The sequence below is a fragment of the Castor canadensis genome, chromosome 16 (genome assembly GCF_047511655.1).
Source record: "Castor canadensis chromosome 16, mCasCan1.hap1v2, whole genome shotgun sequence".
Lineage (NCBI taxonomy): Eukaryota > Metazoa > Chordata > Mammalia > Rodentia > Castoridae > Castor > Castor canadensis.
Window position 1 is genome coordinate 73,837,676 of NC_133401.1, and position 21,673 is coordinate 73,859,348.

At 44.3% G+C, this 21,673-nt stretch overlaps 2 protein-coding genes across 4 annotated transcripts in view; both read left to right on the top strand.

Annotated features, from left to right (window-relative positions):
- Itk (IL2 inducible T cell kinase) overlaps positions 1-2,751 on the top strand; it is a 61,397-nt gene extending 58,646 nt beyond the window's left edge. The window contains exon 17 of the mRNA XM_074057638.1: positions 40-2,751. Within this exon, the coding sequence (XP_073913739.1) occupies positions 40-111 (72 nt within the window). The 3' untranslated portion in view covers positions 112-2,751. The remainder of the gene's footprint in view (positions 1-39) is intronic.
- Positions 2,752-11,322: 8,571 nt separating this feature from the next.
- Positions 11,323-21,673, top strand: part of Cyfip2 (cytoplasmic FMR1 interacting protein 2) — a 120,012-nt gene continuing 109,661 nt past the window's right edge. For 2 of the 3 annotated variants that reach the window (XM_074057639.1, XM_020168155.2), the window contains exon 1: positions 11,323-11,439. The gene's annotated coding sequence lies outside the window, so the exon portion shown is untranslated. Of the gene's footprint in view, positions 11,440-11,600; positions 11,835-21,673 lie in introns of those variants that run through there. The other variant, XM_074057640.1, reaches the window with a different exon arrangement.

The following is a 21,673-nucleotide window of genomic DNA, read 5'->3' on the forward strand; positions in this document are numbered from 1 at the left end:
CTACAAGGAACTCACAGAAATCTTTTTCTTCCTCTCCAGAGGCCAGAAGACCGGCCACCCTTCTCCAGCCTGTTGGGTCAGCTGGCTGAAATCGCAGAATCAGGACTTTAGCAGCTGCCAGGTCACAGGCTGCAGATCCTGAGTGGAGGAAGAATGTCCTCCTTCCAAAAAGCATTAAAAGCTGCCACCAGCCAAGGACTCCCCAGAGGCAGCTTGGCCTGTGGCACCCACCTCTGAACAGCCACAAATTCAGCATCCCGACAATGGCTGATGGCCAAGCCACAGACAGGGGGGCCAGTCACTGTGCTGAGAGCTAGACCTTGTGGTTTCTGCGTTCCCTCTAGCCTCTTTTCAAATGCACAAACCTCCATCAGGCAGCTTTCAGGAAGCCTTTTTACACTCCTTAGCACAGGGAGAGACATATATTAGACCTCAGGTTCTTATTTTTATTATTATTTTAAGAGTGGATTTATGACCCAGGGCCTTTTTTTTTTTTTTTGGTGGGCCTGGAGTTTAAACTCAGAGCTTCATGCTTGCAGAGCAGGCTCTCACAAAGCAGGTGCTCTACTGCTTGAGCCATACCTCCAGTCCATTTTGCTCTTGTTATGGGGTCTTGCAAACTTTGCCCAGGCTGGCCTCAAACCACATTCCTCCTGATCTCAGCCTCCCAAGTAGCTAAGATCCAAGCATGAGCCCCCAGCGCCCGGCTTTAGGGGATTCTTTACTGAACTCTAACACATCTGGGTGTATGATGGTAAGGGGAATGAGAGGTATGACTCTTTTTCTAAGAAAGCCGGTGAGTTGTTTAAGGCCAGGAAGAGTGCTCTGTTGCTGTGATGCTGTCAGCCACAGCTTCCTGCCACGTGTGAGGTGGAGCCACTGCCACCCCAGAGGGCGGATGTCCTGAGAAGAAGCTTTATGAGGTTTCAGAACAGACTGCCACATCTCTCCTTCAAGGAGCATGGTGAGCCCCATTGGGTGGACTGGGATGAACCACTGGTTCACGGTTGGGTTATTGGGAATCATAGCTGGTAGGAATAAGAGAGAATCTGATGATGGGAAATCAATGGGTAAAAAGATTTCGGATTGTTACCACTCCGTGCCCCATTCTGTACCAATCCATGCAAGTGATTTTCCTCCTCTTCTACACAGAGTGCTGAGGAAGCGATTCTCAGACTCGTGTCTTTCCAGTCTCTGTTAATCAGCCCCCTCTATGGACCATCCCGTCCACACTGACAGAGGGCAGCAATGTATGGCCTTGCCCAGCAATTCAATCTTCACTGTTTTAAGGTGGAGACTTCCATTCTCCCATAATTGTAGGCAAGGAATAAGGAGTTTGTTCCTGCTCAAACCATTGGGATGGAAACTGAGTCAAGCAAAGACTGGGGCTTCCAAGGTGCACAAGTATGTGTACTGTTGATTGAGCACTTATATAAAGGAAGTGAATATTCAGAGTTGCAAGCCGTTCCTGCAGATATCAGTTCACTCTGAGCTCACACCAACCCGGTGAGATTGTATTATTATTCCCGTCTTACAGACAGTGCAGCTGAGTCTTTAAAAAGCCAGGATATTTGCCTAAGGTAACAGAACTAGGAAAGGTGGAGCTGAAATTATAATCAAATCTGACTCCAATGCAAGCTTTTTATTGCTGCTCAACACTGTCTCCTGCTGAGAACGGAGGATATTGCAAAGAAGATCACTTTAACAGGGCAGAAAGACACGGCTGGCCAATAAAAAAAAGCAACATAGCATCAGTGAGGAAAGTTGCTTCCGCATAGACCACCGTGGTGGGCAGTGTGACCCTCCAAGTTGAAGTAAGATCTTTTTCCTAATCTTCATCTTCACCATGACCATAGTTAATGACTCTGGAGTTACTCGGTTAATTAGCCCCTTAATTTCCCCACCCTTCCAGAGTCACCTTTGCATGAAGCCATTTGTAGATGAACTTCAAAGCAGCTTTTAAAACCTTCAATTACAGAAGTATAACTGCTTTAATTATCACTCCAACTCAGAGCTGTGTCTTCTTGGCTACTTCACTGGAAAAGATGTTCCCTGATACACAAAACACGTGAGTTTTCCACTGTGTTGAAAGCTCTAAGAGAAATTATCACATAGCATTGCAATCAGTTCTTTCTAAATCATGAGATATTTTGACTGGCTTGACATTCAGATGCACAACTTTTAACTGTAGTTGTGAAACAGAACCTCCAGAAAAACTCTATCATTCAGACGATGATCTCACTCAAGTGATCCACAAACATCCCTGTTTACTTTTCAGCATTTTATACCATTCTTTTTTAGAACCCTCAATTAGAGATGATTTCTGGGACATTCAGCCTAGAAGAGAAACATTGGAATCAACTGATCTCTGTGCTCTGGTTTAGGAAAAATTCCTATTATACAGTATTATATTTTTTAAACTCAGATTTCTCGGGGCTTTGTGTTACTCACCTCCCAGTGTCCTGTATCTCAAAATGGCCTTCTCACCTAGTGTTTTCTCTCTCAAATTTTGAAAATGCTGCCATGTCCACAGAGAATTCCCTTGTCCAAGGTTTTGGTCTAGTTGCATTTTGTATATCTTGCATTTTGTACCTTTTGAGACTATGTATTTATACTTGGATCAGATAACTATTTATTAGTGTTCAGTCACTGCTCATGTTCAGAGTAAAACTGTTACCAATATCTTTTATCTTTTGTAGAGTGCACAAAGTCAAAAGTTGCATATGGCAAATAAAGTTATGTTTTCACAAATACAGTGTGTATAGTTTGGGTTCCAATTCCCTACATTTTGCTTCAGTAAAAATGGTTACATGGCTTCATCTTTCACAAATAAAGACCTCATGTCCTTTAATTACATTCATTCAACATAAATATCAAATATTTTTGTGTGTCATACATTTGACACAGTGCATGAATCACAGAAACAAAAATGAAAAAGGGATAGTCTTTATTTTCAAGGAACTCCTAGTCTGCCAGGCACCAATGGTCCATACCTGTAATTGTAGCTACTTGGGAGGCTGACTTTGGGAGGATCTCAATTCAAGTCCAGCCTGGAAAAATAGTTCCCATTACCTAAATAACCAATACAAAATGGACTGGAGGTGTGGCTCAAGTGGTAGAGCACCTGCTTTGTGAGTGCAAAGCCCTGAGTTCAAACCCCAGTCCTCCATACACACAAAAAAGCTCCTAATCTGGTTGAGAGGCAGATGTATAAATAAGTGAAATTATAATACAATGATTAGAGCAACAGCAGAAATATTGTCAAAGAAGGAAAGAGTCTAGCAAAAGGTGATGGTATTGGACAGAAAGGGGAGACATTAGAGGAAATGTCTTAGAGCCTTGCTACTCAAAGTGTAGTCCTTGAATCAGCAGCAACTGCCTTCCAGCTTATGAGAAATGCAGATTCTGCAGCTTCATCATCACCTACTGAACAAAAATCCTGGAATCATATGTACAGCGAGGTTTGAGAAACCCTGTCATAGAGGATATGATTTCAAACTGGGTTTTGATGATAAGTCATAGGGTTTTTTAGGCATGTACGTGGGTAGAAATAATAGTACCACTTTCCAGGTAGAAGGAACAGGACATTTGGGAAGCTAGTTCGGTGTTTCTGGAGCACAAATGTGTGTGTGTATGCACTGAAAAGTGAGGATGGCAAAAGCTGAATAAATCAAAATGGAGGCCACAAATCTAGGTATATTTTAAAAGCCCAAGAAGGTGGAATTTTACTTTGTATGTAGATATGCCATTGAGCAGGAGGGGAAGGTCAAATTTGCATTGAAAAATAGATTCCTTACCAGGTGCCTATAGCTCACATCTGTAATCCTAGCTACTCAGGAGGCAGAGATCAGGAGGATCGTGGTTTGAAGCCAGCCTGGGCAAATAGTTTGTGAAACCCTAGTTTGAAAAAAAAACATCACAAAAAGGACTGGTGGATTGGCTCAAGGTGTAGGCCCTGAGTTCAAACCCCAGTACTGCAAAAAAGGTAGATTCAGGCAGCAGTATGGTAAGTAGATTTGAGAAGAGCAAAGATGGTGAAAGAGAAACCAATTTGGAGAATTTTTTTTACTTGTTCACAGAACCAGATTATTTTCATACTCAGTCACTATCATCTGCTGTGTGAGTGATGTGTGGGAATTATAATTCAGAGTTCTTCAGTCTCTGATGGGCACTAATAAATAACTATTCCCCTTCCTCTTAAAATTCCAATGAACTAAAAGCTAGGTTGTCATAGTTTTGGTGTGTCTCAGTTCACCAAATGCCCCACCCCACTGCCGGAATCAGTTCATGCCCCAGTGGCCATGAGGAATGGGGATGAAAGCATGGGACTTCCACTCAGTCGTTCTTAGGACTTCCACTGGTTAATAATGCACGTCGGAAAGTTCTAAAGTAGGTTGGATGACAGATCTGCCTCTCAGAGTTGTCCTGCAGACCCTATTCTCCATGAATCTCCCAATGCATAAGCCCACCATTCTGAGAAAGAATGTTCCCCATTCAACAAGGTGGGGGTGTGTGAGAGTGTATACAGAAGGAGCTATGGATTCCTAGGCAGAGAAGGTATCATCATAGAAAGAGAGGGTGAAGGGTAGAAAGTGTGTTTGCACAGTGAGCACATGGTTTTAGGTTAGAACTTGCAGTGGCCTTAAATGAGGTGCTGGAAATTTGGCACACCCGACCCTGAGCTACCGCTTATTGACAGCACCGTGTGTGTGTGTCTGTGTGTGTGTGTGTGTGTGTGTTTGTGTGTGTGTCTACAATGACTTCCTACTGTACTGTTGGATGGTATGGATAACAGAATCATGCAGATATTGTTAGAAGGAGTTTTAGAGATTATTTATTTATTTTATAAATAGTTCCTATTACCTACAATGGCTCTGTGTTAGGTGCAGGGTCTGAAAAGATGAATAAGACATCTTATCAGACACCAAACACATCATATTCAAATTTGGATAATTCAAGAACAGTTCATTTACAACTGTACTACATACAACATGTGGTTCTGGTTTAGAAGCATCTTGGGAGGTGGCACAGAGGAAAATAATATCTTAGGAATAGTGTTATATTTAAGTGTTGTGTCCTTCCCAAATTCATGTTGAAACTTAATCCCTTTGGAGATAGAATTAAGAGGTGGCCCTATCAGAGGTAATTAGGTCATGGGCATGCCTTTATAAAAGAACTGTTAGGATTTCTTGCCCTCCCACCATGCGGCGACACAGCAACAAGGTGCACCTATGGAGCAAGAGAGCAATTCCTCACAAGGCAACTACTATTCCAGAACCTTGATAGACTTCCAGACCTCTACAACAGTAATTTGAGAAATACATTTAAGTTATTTATAAATTACCCAGTCCAAGATATTTTGTTATAGTATCCAGAATGGACTAAGGAATGAGGAAGGGGAGTGATCATCTAGACGAGGAAGGAGCCACCTGGAGAATGTCACCTTAAGAGGTGACAATTTTAGGAAAGATCAGAGGAAGCCTGGCTCACTCTTCTTCCTTCCATTACTGCTGGGACTTTTTGTTGGTCCAGAGGACAAGAGAGCCTTAGTAGAGCAGACCAGAGAGGTAAGTCCTACGGGAAAGAAAGCAGAGTGAGAAGAGATAGATCTGGGGTTCAAAGAGAAAATACTTGGTTCAGACACCAACTCGTCCTCTAAGTTCACAGCCTAGTAAAATATTCCACCATGTAAACAAATACAGTTGAACACAGTTGACTTCATTACTTGTGGATTCTGTACTTCCATATTTGACTATTTGCTAACATTTATCTATAGCAGTAAAAGAATCGATGCTTGAGGCTTTTTTTTTTTTTGACAGTCATTCATGACAGGCCCATATGTAGAGCAGGGAAAATTCTGAATTTCTCACGTGTACACTCCAAGCCAAGGTCAAATAGAGGGACATTTTGCTTTCCTTCTCAGCTTTCATGCTGTAAACAGGTGGTCTTTTTGCTGTCTATTTAGTGCCACATTTTTGTGCTTTTTCTTGGTGATTTGTGTTTAACATAGCCCCAAAAGTACTGTTTATTGTTCCTAAATGCAAAAAGACACTGAAATGTCTTATAGGAAAAAATGTATTAGGTAAGTTTTGTTCAAATGTAAGCTGTAGTGATATTGAATATAAGAACAAAGTTAATGAATCAACAAATACATTGAACAAGGCTGTTTTTGAACAGAAACATGCACAACTTAAAACAAGAGTGTGTGGCGGTTGGTCAATAATATGCTGTGATCAGAAGCTAGCAGGAACCTTCTCTATATTCCCCTACAAGCAATAGCTCAGTATTTGCTAATTCAGTGTTCACGGTAACTACTAAACAACAAGAATAAACTGTGATTGCAAAGGTTGTTGCAGACACTCTGATGTAGATATGGTCACAGTACAGTAAGAGTCAAATCACATAAGGGACCATGGAGGGCTTCAGAGGAAGTAAAATTTGAGTCAAGCACTGAAGGATAAATGATGTTCCCAAGAATAAGAGAGCCTGGGAGAGCGTTTGCAGCAGAGAAACCAACATGCATAAAAACACATATTCTTCCTGGCACCGGTGGCTCACGCCTGTAATCCTAGCTACTCAGGAGACAGAGGTCAGGAAGATCACGGTTTGAAGCCAGCCCAGGCAAAGAGTTCATGTGACCCTACCTCAGAAATACCCACCACAAAACAGGGTTGGTGGAGTGGCTCAGAGTCTAGGCCCTGACTTCAGGCCCCAGTACAGCAAAAACAAACAAACAAAAAACCCCACAAACAAAAAAATATATTCCAACTTCTTTTCCTGCCTTATTTTATGTTAGCACTAGGAGACTTGGCCAAAAAGCACTGATCGCAAGCACATGGCAGTTTGTTGAAGGAGTCAAGTACATTCTGATTCCTCATCCCCTGGATTCCCCCCACCACACACACACTCCGATCCCCCTACACCATTCAGAGCTGCTGTACAGCAGCTTCTTCTCAAAGGCTGATTTGGGGTAGAAGTGTCCATAGCAGAGACAGACAACACAAACATTCATTTGCTTTTCTGTTTTGTCTTTCACAAAGCGCTTTCCCATCTAAGACTATATTTCATTTGTACAGCAATTGGGAGTTGGGGGGGGTCTCACGTGAGAGAAGAGGGAAGTGATACACAGAAGGGTTAGCTGACATGGTTGGAGTCGTAGAGCTTCTTAACACAAGTGAGATTAGAACTCCAAGCTTAATCCAAGTCCTGAATTCTCCTTACGGATTAGCCAAAATTCAAACCACACTTACTATTAATAAAATAATAATAATGGCTCCATTTTTTTTGAGCACTTACTAGGTACCAGACTTTGCATAATCTTAGTGTGTTACATTTGTTTTTTCATTTATTCTTTGAAAGAGACTAGGGGTAGGTATAATTATTATCATCTTAATGTTATAGATAGAGTATAGGGATCAATGAATTGAGCAAATCACTTCTAGTCATACAGTTAGTAAGGGGCAGAATAGGGGCTGGAAGTCAGACCTGTCTGTGCCCAAAATCCAGTGCTCCCAGACGTTGTGTGGGCTCTGATTACAGAGCCACTTCTGCTGCCCTCAAGGAGGCTGCAGCACCGGAGACTGTCTCTCAGTTACATTGCTGCATTCTAAACCCAGTGGGACTGGGCTCACATAGACCCTCCTTATCAGTTCTTACCCAAAATTAGTGTAAATAGTATTTGGTACTATTGGGGTTTTAACTCAGAGCAGGCTCTCTACTGTTTGAGCCATACCCCAGCCCTGGAAATAGTATTTGTTTAAATAAAGATGAAATGTTCTTTGCCGAGAAGTTATGTGTGAAAAATTTGGGTCTCTTGAAATTGTGTGGAATGAACGAAATGAGAGGAACACAACAGAGAATGGAAGGCATGGTCTTTGCAAATGCCAGGATGGAGCTGCAATGTTTCAACCACAAAACAGTCCTTAAGCTTCCATCCCCCAAACAACAGAGCTGCTTCTTAGAATTGTGTGAACATGAAACGACCCCATCCATATAAAGGACTTAGCATAGAGGCTGGTTCCAAATAAAAATTCAATAAGGGCCAGGTTAAAATATGTGCTTTAACAAATAGCACATCTTTCAAGAAAGAGTCAGGAAACTTATTTCCTGGGGAAAGACCTGGGATCTGGAACCAGCCAGCCTTGTGTAACATTTCCTCTTTCTGGGCTTGGGCTTCAGTTCTTACATTTATAAAATGAAGCAATTTGGAGCAAATGGTCAGGCATTATCTGATGGCCAATCTACATTGTGAAACTGACCATGAAGTTTTCTCTTGCTAACTACATAAGTGCTTAGAACCAAATGTGAGTAACTATTACAGCAAACTCATAGGGTTTCTTTTTCCCCACTTTTCTCTCGATCACCTATTTATGTCATTGCCTTTCTCATTTTTTAAAAAGAATTCTTTTAACGTTTTCAATATAATATATCCTGGCATTTACGTTAAGTATGTTTTGGAATAAAATAGCACGTTAATACATGGAGTTAGTGTGGAAAGGGAAAATGACGTATCTAATTGTAAATAGCATTGGCTCAGTTTTATTACCTTGGGCAAGCTCCGTAACCCGAGTTTCCTCAGTTATAAGATAGATGATTATATTTTCCTTATCGAATAATTGTGAAAATTAAGTGAGGTAACACACTTGGTAATTGTCAGTTATTATTTGTGCTGTCTTTCCAGAATCAATTCTCGTGCTCATTCCAGTGACTCCACTATGGATCTCCATAAAACAGAGCCTGCTGATGGCTTTTCAAGGGAGCCCTGGATAGCCTAAAAATATAGCACTCTTGCCATTCATGGAACCACAATGTGTGGGCCACAGCACTGAAAATAGCAAACCAATTCTCACTTGATAGCCAAGATCTTCTCCACCTGATTGTGCAAAGGAAATCTGAAGGTTGTAGATAGCTACAAATTTCAATGGCTAAGTGTTTATTTGACCCATTTTTTTGAACTCCTTTGTTCCATGCCAGACTCTGAGGATGTAGTAGGTAAGATGTGCATAGCCTTGCTCGCTCAGATGCCATGGACTAACGGTGGAGTGCAGGTAACTGGATCAGCAGTTACAACACAGCACAGTAAGTAGAACGATATGGGAAGTCCAGAGAGTCATGAGAACATACACCACCAACCCTAACCTAACCCAGACAGCTAAGGAGATATCAGAAGGATAACAGAGGTCAGGCAGGCAGAGAAAGTGTGAAATGGGGAGGGAAAGGAAGAACAGAGCACTCTAAGCAAGAAGCTTGGCTTGTGCAAAGGTCAAACACGAGACAGAACACAGTAAGTTGGGGAACTACAGAAGGTTCCTTCTAGCTTAATCATAGCAAGTTTATTGACATGCGAAGAGCCCTGAGACACAGATGCTAGATCACTAAGTCTCTGATGGACCATGGTAGGGAATTCAGGCTTTATCCCAATGGTAGTAAGGAGCTAGTGCAGAACTTTAACCCTGAGAGGGGCATGCCCTTTGTTTAAACACTTGTAATTCTCCACATTCAAAGTGATGTTGGAGTGTATTCAACCTACTTAATTTTGTAGATGGGGAAATACAGAGGTGATGCTACTTGCCTAAGAACATTCTTCTGTTAGTTGCAAAACTATGACCAAAAGGCAAGTTTCTGGATTGCCAACAAATGGCCACATTGCTTCTCCTTATTTCTTCTTCTTATAAAGCAGGTAAAATTCAGGGCTCAGGGAAATGTTTTTGCCTAAAAGCTAACCAAATAGGTACACAACCATTTTTTTTTCATGGTGCTGTTTTAAAACAACTTCTTCTTGAAAGGTGAAAAGACAGTGAAGGAATAACAGTAAGAAAAATGTCTTCCATAAAACAGAACCATCCAAAATAATTTCTTTCAGAATGCAATCCAATTTATTGGATTTCATTATTAAGTAATTATAATCACTGACATTTGCAATCCCAAGGCTCACGGTACTATATGAGAAGAAAAAGAAAAGCAGAAACCTGAATTCTGTTTTTAAAGCCATCCTCCACAAAACACCCCCACAGGTTTCTCACATGGCATCAGAGAAATGTATGCATTTGTCTCTATGTATAAGTCATCGCTTCTGAAATAGCAATTTAAACTAGATGAGTGATGTAACGTCAAACCACAAAGGATCATGAATTCTGAGCACTTGGGAAATAATGTAAGACCGTCAAAGGCAAAGACTTCACAAGTCCTTCCCTGAGACTCAAAGTGGCTCTTCTATAAATAGCCCTTTATAGAAACAGCTGTGTGCTTTAAGTACACATTTGAGGGCTTTAGCAAACATTTCAGAAAAGTTACCTTGACACAAGACTTTATTCCTTATACAGATACGTACATTTTACAAGTGTTTTCAAATTAGTTACCCTGTGAGGTACCAATGGCAGCTATGACCCCCTACTTTGCCCGTAAGGTGGCTTTTCCTGAGCACAGTGGTGAAATGGTTGGGTGTCTCAAGGTCATGATTTGGTGCAACTTGACCTCAGCCTGGTGTGAAGACCCCAGGCTGCATCTCAATGAGCATAGTTTCTTTGAAAAGCCCTTAGTGGCCGACAAGAAAAGGTGCCTGTCCAAAGTTCCTTCCTGGCTCAGGTTTTGCTGTGAAGTGCTTCCTGTCACCTTCTTGATTGCAAGGCATTTTTCCTGAGTGAAGTTGACAGAGGCCCCTGCTTAAAAAAACAAACAAACAAAAAACACCGCCAAACATGGATTCTGCTCCAAGGAACTGGAAGGAGATGGGAGGCTACGTTTGAGCAAAGGAGCAGCTGTAAGGAGCAAACTCAATTAGCTAATGATCCCAACCCTGGGCCTATGATATCTTCGTTCCTTCACCCTGCCCCTTCCCCAGACAGACCTCCCAGCTGTAACCAGAACTTTGCTAGGTTCATCGATGCTACCAGATGATAGGCTCAAGAGGGCAGGGACTCTTGTCTTGCACACGAATTGATACCCAGCACCGGACAGGTGATCATTGAAAATTAGGGAATAATAACTGAGCACCTGGAAGTAATGGATACCAATGAGATTCCAATGGGACTAGAAGCTCGGTCATCCGCAGCAGCAGGTGTGGTGCTCTGGTGATGGGAAAGGGAGAATGCGATTTCTCCCTCCCTCCTTCCCTTCTCCTCCCCCTCCGCAGAGCTGGGCAGCCGGCTCTTCTGGGGTGGAGGCCCGGGCTCCAGAGCCGCAGGACAAGGGTGCTCTTGGGAGCCCCTCAACGCAACCGTTTCCGGCTCTTTGTGTGACAGCGGCGGGGGCGGAGGGGCGGGGCACCGGGAGCGGGGGCGGAGCCGCCACGGCGGAGGGGCGGGGCGGGGCGGGGCGGGGGCGGGGCCGAGCGCAGCGCCTGGCGGAGCAGAGCGGAGCCGGGCAGAGCATCCTGCGCCCCGGCGCGGGGCCGTGCAGCCGTAGCCTCGGGCCCCTCCCCTGGACCAGCTGCACACCCAGGTGAGCGGCGATCGCGGGCCTGGGGCTGGTGCGGGAACCAGGGTGCTGCTGGGGACGTGGATGCAGCAGTGAGGATGCGCGAAGGCCCCGCGCCCCATCTCCCAGCCCGTGGGGGGCGCTCGGCCCTGCGCTCGCGGTAGCGCGGCCTGGGGCCAGCGGAGGCCCCGTTGCAGGCCCAGCGCGACCCTTTTTCCCTCGGGCTCCCCGTGAGCCCCCCGCAGCGCGGACCCACTGCAGGGTGGTGCGAAGTTAACGCGCAGCGGGGGCCGCAGCAGCAGGTGTGGTGCGCCGCCTGGGCCCGAGCCGCCTGCCGGAGAGGAGGCGGTGCTAATCTCGGGGACCCGAGACACCTGCAGCGGCCACGAGCCCGGCCGGGGCGACATCCCTGAGGCCAGGTACTGCAGAGCGCAGGGCCCTGTCTTGGCTTTCTTGGCCACTAACACCGCCCCCAGAGAGCCGCCCGGGCCCGCCTGGCAGCCTCCTGGGGCACACGGCGCCCTGCAGAGAACGTGGGATGGGTGGGGCGAGGGGCTTAGCTGCGACGTTTGGGGGTGGGAGGGCTTTGGTGAGCGCGGAGGCAGGGCTGACCTGCTTACAAGCACTCTGGCCTACACTAGCTTCGCTCTCTGAGCTGCCTGGGGACAAGGAGGAGATGGGGGACGGAGATCGGTCGGCAGACTCCTGGGGGTGGGGGTGGGGGTGGGGGATGCTGGTTTCTTCAGCTTTATAGAACCAGGAAGCTACCCACCTGTCTGGGGCGGTGTTCGGGACAGCCCACCTATGTACAGAAGAAAAGGAGGTGCCCTGTGTTTAGGGAGGGGGTCAGGTAGAATGATCCTACAGAAGCACGGTGGAAAGGCCTCTCTGACTGTTCAGGTGCCTCCCCACCCCAGGAAGTCTGACTTTGAACTTTGCTTGTCCAGTTTCCCTAACGCAGTCACCAGGGGCTGTTGAACCATCAGTTGTCCCTGCAAGCTAGGCCAAGAACAGGCAAAGAGCTTTTCCTGCCTGCTCCTGGGTGTTGCTGTTACTCCTACAGCGTGGAGGAGGGGCTGGTGGGGCAGACCTGCAGACAAGGGAGTGCTGGTTGCTATATTAGTTTCCACCTCTTACCTCTGCCCTCTTAGGGCAATGGTCTCAAACAGTGCTCTTGGGCACATGCCAACAATCTAGGGGGGCCCTCACATCTTGGGAGGCAAAATCTAGGTCCATATCCATGGACAGAGCTGCGAAGGCCTATAAGGTTCCCATCACCAGATCCTCCCTGAGGCCTCTCACCTCCCTGTAGTGCCCTGTGTTTCTCTTGTTCTCTAGTGTCAAAACTTGTTTTCAAGATAGGAGCCAGTGAGTGGTGTTTATCTTGAAGACTTAAATACAAAAGCGTTTCCCATTGGATGCAGAGCAGGTGCTTTTTGAAGTCTTTTGACCAGAAAGGAAACAGAGGATGGGAGACATTTTCAATGAAAACAAAGCCTGAAGTCAAAACATTTGCCATCTCTAGTGGTAGAATTTCTGAAATGAATTGGGTGTATGTACTTGTGTGGGCGGGGGGAAGGGGGAGTATGGGTAGCTGGGTAGCTCTTTTGGGGAACAGCTCCCTGAAATAAGTGTCTAGCAGCCGTCAGCTCTGTATTCAGCCAGAACAGCATTGTCCCTAAGAGCGGCAACACTGTAGGAGTGTGTGGCTGATCAGGGGTGACTGTCAGCAGGTGGCTTTTGCTGAGCACCCAATGTCCATTTGTGGGATGTGAAACTCACATAGAGGCCCTCACTGGCACTAGCTGCCATCTGTCAGGGTGGTTATGAGCCCACAGAAGAGTAGATTGTGGCTTACAAAGCCAGTGCCTCTGGGCAGCCCCCAGCTGGGGGCGTTAGCTCTCTGCTCACTAAGCTCCTTTATTATATTTCCTGGCCAGTTCTGACTAGTTCTGTAGGCACCCAACGCTGCCTTGTTCAGTGTGTGTTAGAAAATGGAAAAGGAGAACTTTTAGGCATTAGGCCAAAAATGGGGTATACAATGAGTAGGGTTGGGGAGTTTTACTCAGATCAGACACTGGCCCAGAGAAAGAATTTAAAAACTAATAAAGGGCCCCAGGAGAACCCCACATGTCCCCTCTGATAAATTGTGCCCTGTCAGAGTGTTCAGTGGACCTCTGGGGCTGCCATTGACCAGAAAGCCGAATGAGGTGATGAATAGGCAACAAACTAATTAACATTGTGGACAGCGCTCCTGGAAAACCGTGCAGGGCTCCTGTGCTCACGGTTAAGCATCGCCTATACTTTCAAAGAGGTTTCTTTTGGCCACTGTCAGCCCCAGGGTTCCACCAAGAGCTTCACAAAATGGCCTTTTGTGGCCTCCATGTGGCCACCATAACAATGAGTCTATTTCTTTACTGCAAGTGTTAATTATTCACTTGTAATTGACGAAACCAGACCTGGGCCGAAAGGCCTTTGGCCTTGTCGTTTTGAGGAGCCGGGTCTGGGGTCTAGAAGGATGGCCCTGTGTTAGTAGCCCAAGGTGGTGGAAGGGAGGATGGTCCATGCTACAGCCTCCCAGGCAGTGAGAGGAGACCAGCTGTGGGAGGGGAGGGACTGAGACTTCCTTGGATGCTCTTGATAAATGAAGGATGCAGGAAAGTGCTGAGCAGTTTATCATGTCATAAGGACAATTCTATTTATATCTTTATCATTGCAATGCATTAGTTGTATGATCATTAAGAATTTGGCTCCTGTTTGTAGTGAAGCCACACGTTTTCCTAACCCCTCAACCTCCAGAGCTCTCCTGGCTTTTGCTTTTTCAAACTCTCTGTGATCAATTTTCAGTATGTGCCAAAGGTCCTAAAAAGAAAGGGTGATCAGACATGACTCCAGGTAGGAAGGGCTCTCCACTGTCACACGAAGATGGGTAGCACTTGAACTTGAGTAGGCAGAGAGAAGGGGGCGGGAATCAGTGAGTCTCATGTTTCAACACACAAAGTTCAGGAAGGGCCTCTTCCTCTGTGTATACTCACCATTTTTGTAATCAACCCAAAATGTCACGAGCAGGCTTCGCTGTGCCTTGCTTTGCTACCTCTCAGACAGACAGAACAACACAGTGGACTTAGAATGCAAGATTTTTTTCTGACTGGTGCCTTTTCACCACTGCTTTTCTGACTTGAACAGAGAGTGGTCTGTCCAGCCTGTTACCTGCCCCACAACAGGAGCCCAGGGATGAGATAACATCTGTGAATCCCAGTTTGAGGAGAAGAGGAGGCCATGGGAATAGGAAGAGAAGACTCCCAAATGCGTGGCTCTTTTTGATGAATGTCCTCCATTCGTGAATGAACAATTTTTTAATTATATATCGAGTGTTAATTTAGGAAGACAAATCTGTGGCCTCTCTGTCCACAGGAAACTAAAAGGCATTTTGTCATTCATAAACTGTGTAAGGCCTCTGGGTGCCCTTATCTGTACAAAGACACTTTCAGAATTCAGTCAATGGTGTGGGATGCTTCCTAGGACTCAAACAGTTAGGATACTGGCTTTCTAGTCATGGCCACTGTACGGAGGACTGTGTGTGTGAGGTGCCTCAAAGGATGGTGACTTAAGCCATGCGTCTTGGGTCCCAGCAATAGAGTAGAAAACAAACTGTATGCGAGTTCTTGAAAGAAATTGTTTGAAATCACAGAGCTGGAGCACAGGCAGAATTTCTTGCAAGGATCATTCCGGTGGAATGACATTTTGATAACCCACAGTGGTGCAGAAATAGTGCAGTGAGAGCTGACCCAGGGATGACATCATCAGGAGGCCTTTTGATTGGGTGCTTGCATCATTGGCAGGTCATCCTAGAGCAGTAGTTCTCTGATTTGAATTTCTAGTGGACAGAGGGACATGCACCTTGTCCACATTATATGGGCTTTGGTTTCAGGTGAGGCAGGAGATGAGAGGTCCTCGGCAGAAAATTCAGGTGGTAGACTGGCTGGAGAATTCTGGAGACTCTGGAAATTTGGAACAGCTGCCTCTGTGGGTGGAATAAGAAATCAGCTGGGGCTGAATAAGAGAATTGTCTCACTTCTCTGAAGGCCCAGCTGAGATCAAAGAGAATCTGCAGGGCTGAGCCTCGAAGAGACACTCAGTAGCTCAGTGTTAAGTGAAGGGACACCTGAGAGTATGCAGTGTGCACGCTTTGAAACCATCGTGCTGCAAGGCTGATTTGGCAAGCTCTGAATAGAGGGACAGAGTCAAAATTGGTGGTCAGCCCTCCATCTCCGATTCTGTTAGCCCTCCATAGGGAAAGAGAAGTAAGGAACTGCTTCTGTAGTTGGAGAGGAAACTGTAGGACAGGAGAATTTTCTAAAATCTTCTTAGACTCTTAGAGTAATGAGGCTCATGTAGATATGGTGCTTTGGAGGACCAAGATGTTTTCAATTGAAAAATTTTTTTGGTGGTACTGGAGTTTGAACTCAGAGCCTCATACTTGCTAGGCATGTGCTCCACCCCTTAAGCCACACCTCTAGCCCTTTTGCTTTAGGTCATTTTTCAGATAGGGTTTCATTTTTTGTATCTCATAGCTGAGGACAGGCCTGCACCACCAAACCCAGCTTATTTTTTTAAGATGGAGTCTCACTAACTTTTTGCTCAGGCTGGCTGGAAACCACCATCCTCTGGGTTTACAGGCATGAGCCACTGTACCTGGATCAAATCCAGTGACTTTTTTTTTTCTCTTGGCAGTGTTGGAAATTGAACTCAGGGCTTTGCACTTGCTAGGCAGGCACTCTATCCTTGAGCCACACCTCCAGCCCTTTTTTTGCTTTAGCTATTATTCGAATAGGGTCTTGCCTTTGTACCTGAACTGGCCTGACTGCAATCCTCCTATTTATACATAGCTGGGATGACGGGTGTGCCACCATGCCCAGCTTTTAATTGGTTGAGATGGGGTCTTGAGAACTTCTTTGCTGTCTGGCTTTGAACCTCTATCTTCCCCACCTTCTCCACGTCCCTAGTAACTAGGATTACAGGTGTGAGCCACCATGCAGGGCCTCAATTCTAATGATTCTTAACTGTGTTTATTTTTCCTTTCTTTTTTTAAGTACACATGATGTCAATATCTACATGACTCAGTCCCTCATGCCTTGCAGCCAGTCTCCCAACTGTACCCTATTTTCTCCTGATGAACATGAAAGCAATGATATTGGGAGGACACTTTATTTTTTAATTTTTTATTACATTATTGTATTGGAGGTACATTGTGAGATTTGCAAAAGTACTTGCCATATATCTTAGTTAAATTCACCCCCTCTGTCATTCTCCTTTATTCCCTCTCCCCCCATTCCTGGAATAGTTTCAACCGGTCTCAGTTTTTCATTTTTATATACGTGTGAACTATTTCCACCACATTCACCCTCCCACACCCTTTTCTTTATAGCCCCGCCTTCACTGCTACCAGCCCCCTAACAGGATCTCATTTATGTTTTGTTTGATTAAGGTATCTATATTGTGACATTTCCATGTGTACATGTATGATATCTCAAATTGGTTCATCCCCTCCATTTTTCTCCTTTCTACCTTAGTCCTATTCTTAGGGTGATTTCAACACATTTAAAAATTCTACATTCTTTTTCATATAGAGAGTACATCACCCATAGTCACCTTCTTTACTTTCTTCTGGGGGGCACTTTAAAAAGTACCCTTTTTTTTTTTTTTTTTGCAAACCTCAGAATTTACACTATTAATACCAGTTACTCACAGCAACACAGACTTTGACATTGTGGTTGAGGACCACCACCAGGCCAGCCAAGGAAATTGGCCCTTTTAGAGTGAGTGAAAATGTGATTAGAGGGCCTGAGTCAGCATTCAGAATGAGCCATGTTCAAATTGCAGTTTTACAGTGATGAAGGAGAGCTCTGCCTGCCAGGGTCTAGGCCACCCTGAAGGCTGCAGGTGTCCCTATGCTAGGGACCTCTGAGGGCCAGCTCCCCTCTCTCATACAAGTCATCTTGGTATTCCTCACATGGCAGCCTGCCATGGACCCTTAGGGGAGTGAATCAACAAGCCATCTTCGATGGCACGACTTCCCCTCCTGAGAGAACTGGCTGTGGCCTGAACTTCCGGCCTGTGCCTGGCTGGGTTATCACCAGAAGGACTTCTTCAACCCTGATAACACAGGAAGCAGCTGAGGAAAAAGGCAGATGACATGGCAAGCAAGCCTGTCACCCCACCCAGCAGGGTCTCTTTGTCTACCTCCTGGTGAAAAACAAGGAAGGCCTTCTCCAGAGACCCAAGGCAGGCCGACTTCCTTGCTGTGCCCCCAGGTCCCCTGAGTGGAGAGAAGATGCAGGTGCAAGGCCTCTGGTCCCAAAAGACAGACAGCAAGGCTCATGAACAGCAGAACCTTGACAGTCAGTGCTGTGTACCAACCAGGTGTCTGAACTGCTGTCAAGTCCACCTTGGGTTATTATCTTTTAAGGTGAAATTTTAAATTCTGACCAAAGCAATACACACACATACTTTTTAAAAAAAAATCAGATAGTACTGGGAAAAAAAAAAAAAAGATAGCCATCCAGGGCTCAGCCTCACTTAGGGGCTGCTGCTGTTAACTCCTAGTGCCTTCCAGTAGTTGACAACCTCCACCCACATTCCTGTTCTCCCAGTGAGGAGCTTAGGCTGCTGTTCTTGGATTACCTCTTCTGCACATGGTCCATTTGCTCTCTGCTGTGAGGAAGGAAGCCTTGCCTCTCTTATACCGGGTCCCCTTTCCCAATGGAGTAAGAACTCTGTTTTAACCTAGGTCATGTTTAAAACATCTAAGTTATTAAGATGTATAAATGTTGCTCACTAGAAGGCCCAGGTATGTTCTTTGATTGTGTTAACTTTTCTTACATGGCTTTTTGTTCTGCTGCAAAATGAGAGCCACTGTTTTCTTCGTTTCTTTCTCTGTTTGGAATGTGCTCCTGTTTTTCTTTTAAAGCTCTCTGATGTCAGTTCCTGCGAGAATTCCCTGGTCCTTGCTGGAGTTCAGCCCCCTAATTAACCAGGTGACCTCGCCCAAGACTTTCTTTGGGCCTCACTGCCTTCATCTTCATCTTCGGTGTCTTAGAAAGAGAGTGGGGAGAAGAGCTAGATCCCTTATTTATTCTAAATCTCATAGGCCATCCCCACCCACCTCAAAGGATTCTTACCATCCCCTAGGGTGGAACAGCCAGGGGACTTGAGCTGGGAGAGACAACAGCAATCAGGGGAGGCTAGCTCAGGGCCAGCTGCTTCCAAGTTGCCCAGTGAGTGCATCCATTGCTGTTTTTCTCTCCCACTGTCTTCTGTTGGTTGTTGCTCACCTGAGCCTCTTGCTCCATCTGCAGCCTTCTTTGTAACCTTTCTCCTGCTCATGTCATACGCAAAGATCCCCAAAAGTGGGCATAAAACTACTAACTTTTTTTGAAGTTTATCTCTTTATTGAGATACAGTTGGCATACTTTGCAAGTCACTCCCAAGCCGTACAGTTGAGTGGTTTTTACTGTTTTCACAGAGTTGTGCAACCCTAATTACAGACAATTCCAGAACATGTTTGGCATCTTAGAAAGAGGTCTCATGCCCTTCAACCTGGACCCCCCAGCCATAGACAACCACATCCACTATGTCTCCCTAGGTTTGCCTGTTGTGGACATGCCGTATGAATGGAACCATACTGGATGGAGTCTTTTGTGACTGGCTTTGATTACTTAGTGTAATGTTTTCAATGTGAAAACACATTCAGGACTGTGGCATGTATCTGTACTGAAGTCCTTTCTATGGTTGAATCATATTCCATTGCATGGTTACACCAGATTTGGTTCTGTCTCCATTAGTTGGTGGACATTTGCAGTGCCTCCATCTTTTGTGTTGTGGATAATACTGCTGTGAACATTTGTAAACAAGTTTTTGTGTGGCCATATGTTTTCATTTCTCTTGGGACTATACCTAGGAATGGAATTGCTGGGTCACGTGGTGACTCTGAGTCTTTGGATCAAAATTTGAGAAACTAGCATTGTGATTTTCAAAGTTACTGCAGTGTTTCACATTCCCTCCAGCAGTGTGGTCACAATTTCTCCACACACTTGCCAACACTTGATGTTCTCTGTCCTGTTTATGGTAGCCATTCTGGTGGTTGTGAAGTGGTATCATTGTGGTTCTGATTTGCATTTTCCTAATGAGTAAAGATATTAATCTGTTCAAGTACCTATTGGTTATTTGTATATCTTCTTTGGAGAAAAGTCTGTTGAGATCATTTGCCCACTTTTAAAGCTAGGTTTTCTTTTCACTGTTGAGATTTAAGAATTCTTTACATATTCTATATACTTAGCAAATACCTGATTTGCAAATATTTTTTTCCATTCTGGGCATTTTTCTTTAGTTTTTGATGGTATCTTTTGGAGCACATTTTTAAGTTTGATGGCATTTAATTTCTATATTTTGTTGCTTCTGGGTGTGATGTCATTACATAAATCCAAGGTCACAGAAATTTATTCCTTTGTTTTCTCCTGAGGGTTTTACAGTTTTAGCTCTTCCATGAGGCCCTTTAATCCAATTTGAGTTAATTTGTTACATGGTACCAGGTAGAGAGAGGCCCAATGTCATTCTTTTGCAGATGGAGAGCCACTTGTCCCAGCCCCTTTGTTGAAGAGGACTCTTTCTCCATTGACTTGTCTTGGGAGTCTTGTCAAAAATCAACTGACCATAAGCATGAGGGTTTATTTCTCATTGATCTCTATGTCTGCCCTAAGGCCAGCACCATACTGTTTTGATTACTGTAGCTTTGAAGTACATTTTGAAATCAGGAAGTATAACAGTTCCAATTTTGTTATTCTTTTTCAAGATTGTTTTGCTATGCTGGATGGATCCCTTGGATTTCCATGGGAATTTTAGGATTTTTTTTGTCGATTTTTGCACAGAACCTGAGATTTTCATAGGGATTGCATTGAATCTGTAGATCAACTTGAGAAATACTACCATCTTAATATTAATCCTAATCTATAAACACTAGATATCTTTTAATTTTTTTAACAATTTTTTGTAGTTTTCGGATTATAAATCTGACAGTTTTTCTAACAATATTTTGTAGTTTTCAGAATATAAATCTTACACTCTTTTGGTTAAATTTGTTTCTAAGCATCTTATTTTTTTGATACTATTATGAAAAGAATTGTTTTCCTACAGTGAAATAAAGTCGATTTTCATATATTGATGCTGTATTACACAACCTTGTAGAACTGCTTTATTCTTTCTAATAGATTTTTAGTGCATTTTTTTTTTTAGGATTTTCTACATACAAGACTATGTCATCTGCAAATAGAGCTAGTTTTCCATCTATTCATATGCCTTTTATTTAATTTTCTTGCCTAATCACCCTAGCTAGAAGCTCTAGTAAAATGCTGAATAGAAATGGTGGAGGCAGAATTTTGTCTTGCTCCTCCTGATCTTAGGAAGAAAGCATTGACTTGGTCACCATCAACTCTGATATTATCTAAGGTAATTTGTACTGCTCCTCCCCTTAGGCTGGATATGTTTTACTAGTTTTTCCACTGGTTTTGTCACAAAGAGGTATGAGTTTTTCCTCCACTCATTGAACAAATCTTTGTTGAGTTGCACATGTATACTCAGCACGGAAACTGAATGTGAACTAGATACATGTCTACATCCAAGGAGCTTATAGTTTAGGGCTGGAGAAAAAAAATTATTAAGTAAATTACTTAATAATTTCTTTGTAGATGGTACAAAGAAAGGGACATACAGGGCTCAAAGAGGACCAAAGGGGAAAGAGGGTAGGACAGGGATTCAGGTAGGCTTGGGGACTTCAGAAAGGCTTCTTAAAGAGGTAATGGTTTCCTTATGTCTTTTCCAGGTGTGGGATCATTCTGGTGGTGTATGAATCATTTGTTTGGGGTTCTGTTGTGTACAGGGTGCTTTTGTGTAGGGCAATATTGATGAGACTTCTACAAGCTGTTATTTTGTGTGGTTTTCTGCTTCTGCACTTGATGCCCTAGACTCCTACACCTGCACAATCTTCTCTCTGCCTTGTATGTTCTCTGTCACTCTCTGTCCACACCCAATGCCACTGTATGGCTAGCTGCTCAGCATATAGGCGACTCCTAGCCTGAGGCGTTATTTTACAGATTGATACAGGTAACATCCTAAAAATATCTCCAGGTGGCTGCAAGTGTGACCATTGGATAAGTGGACTGCTTCTGTAAAACCTTTCGTGCCCAGTCTGCTCTAAATAAGC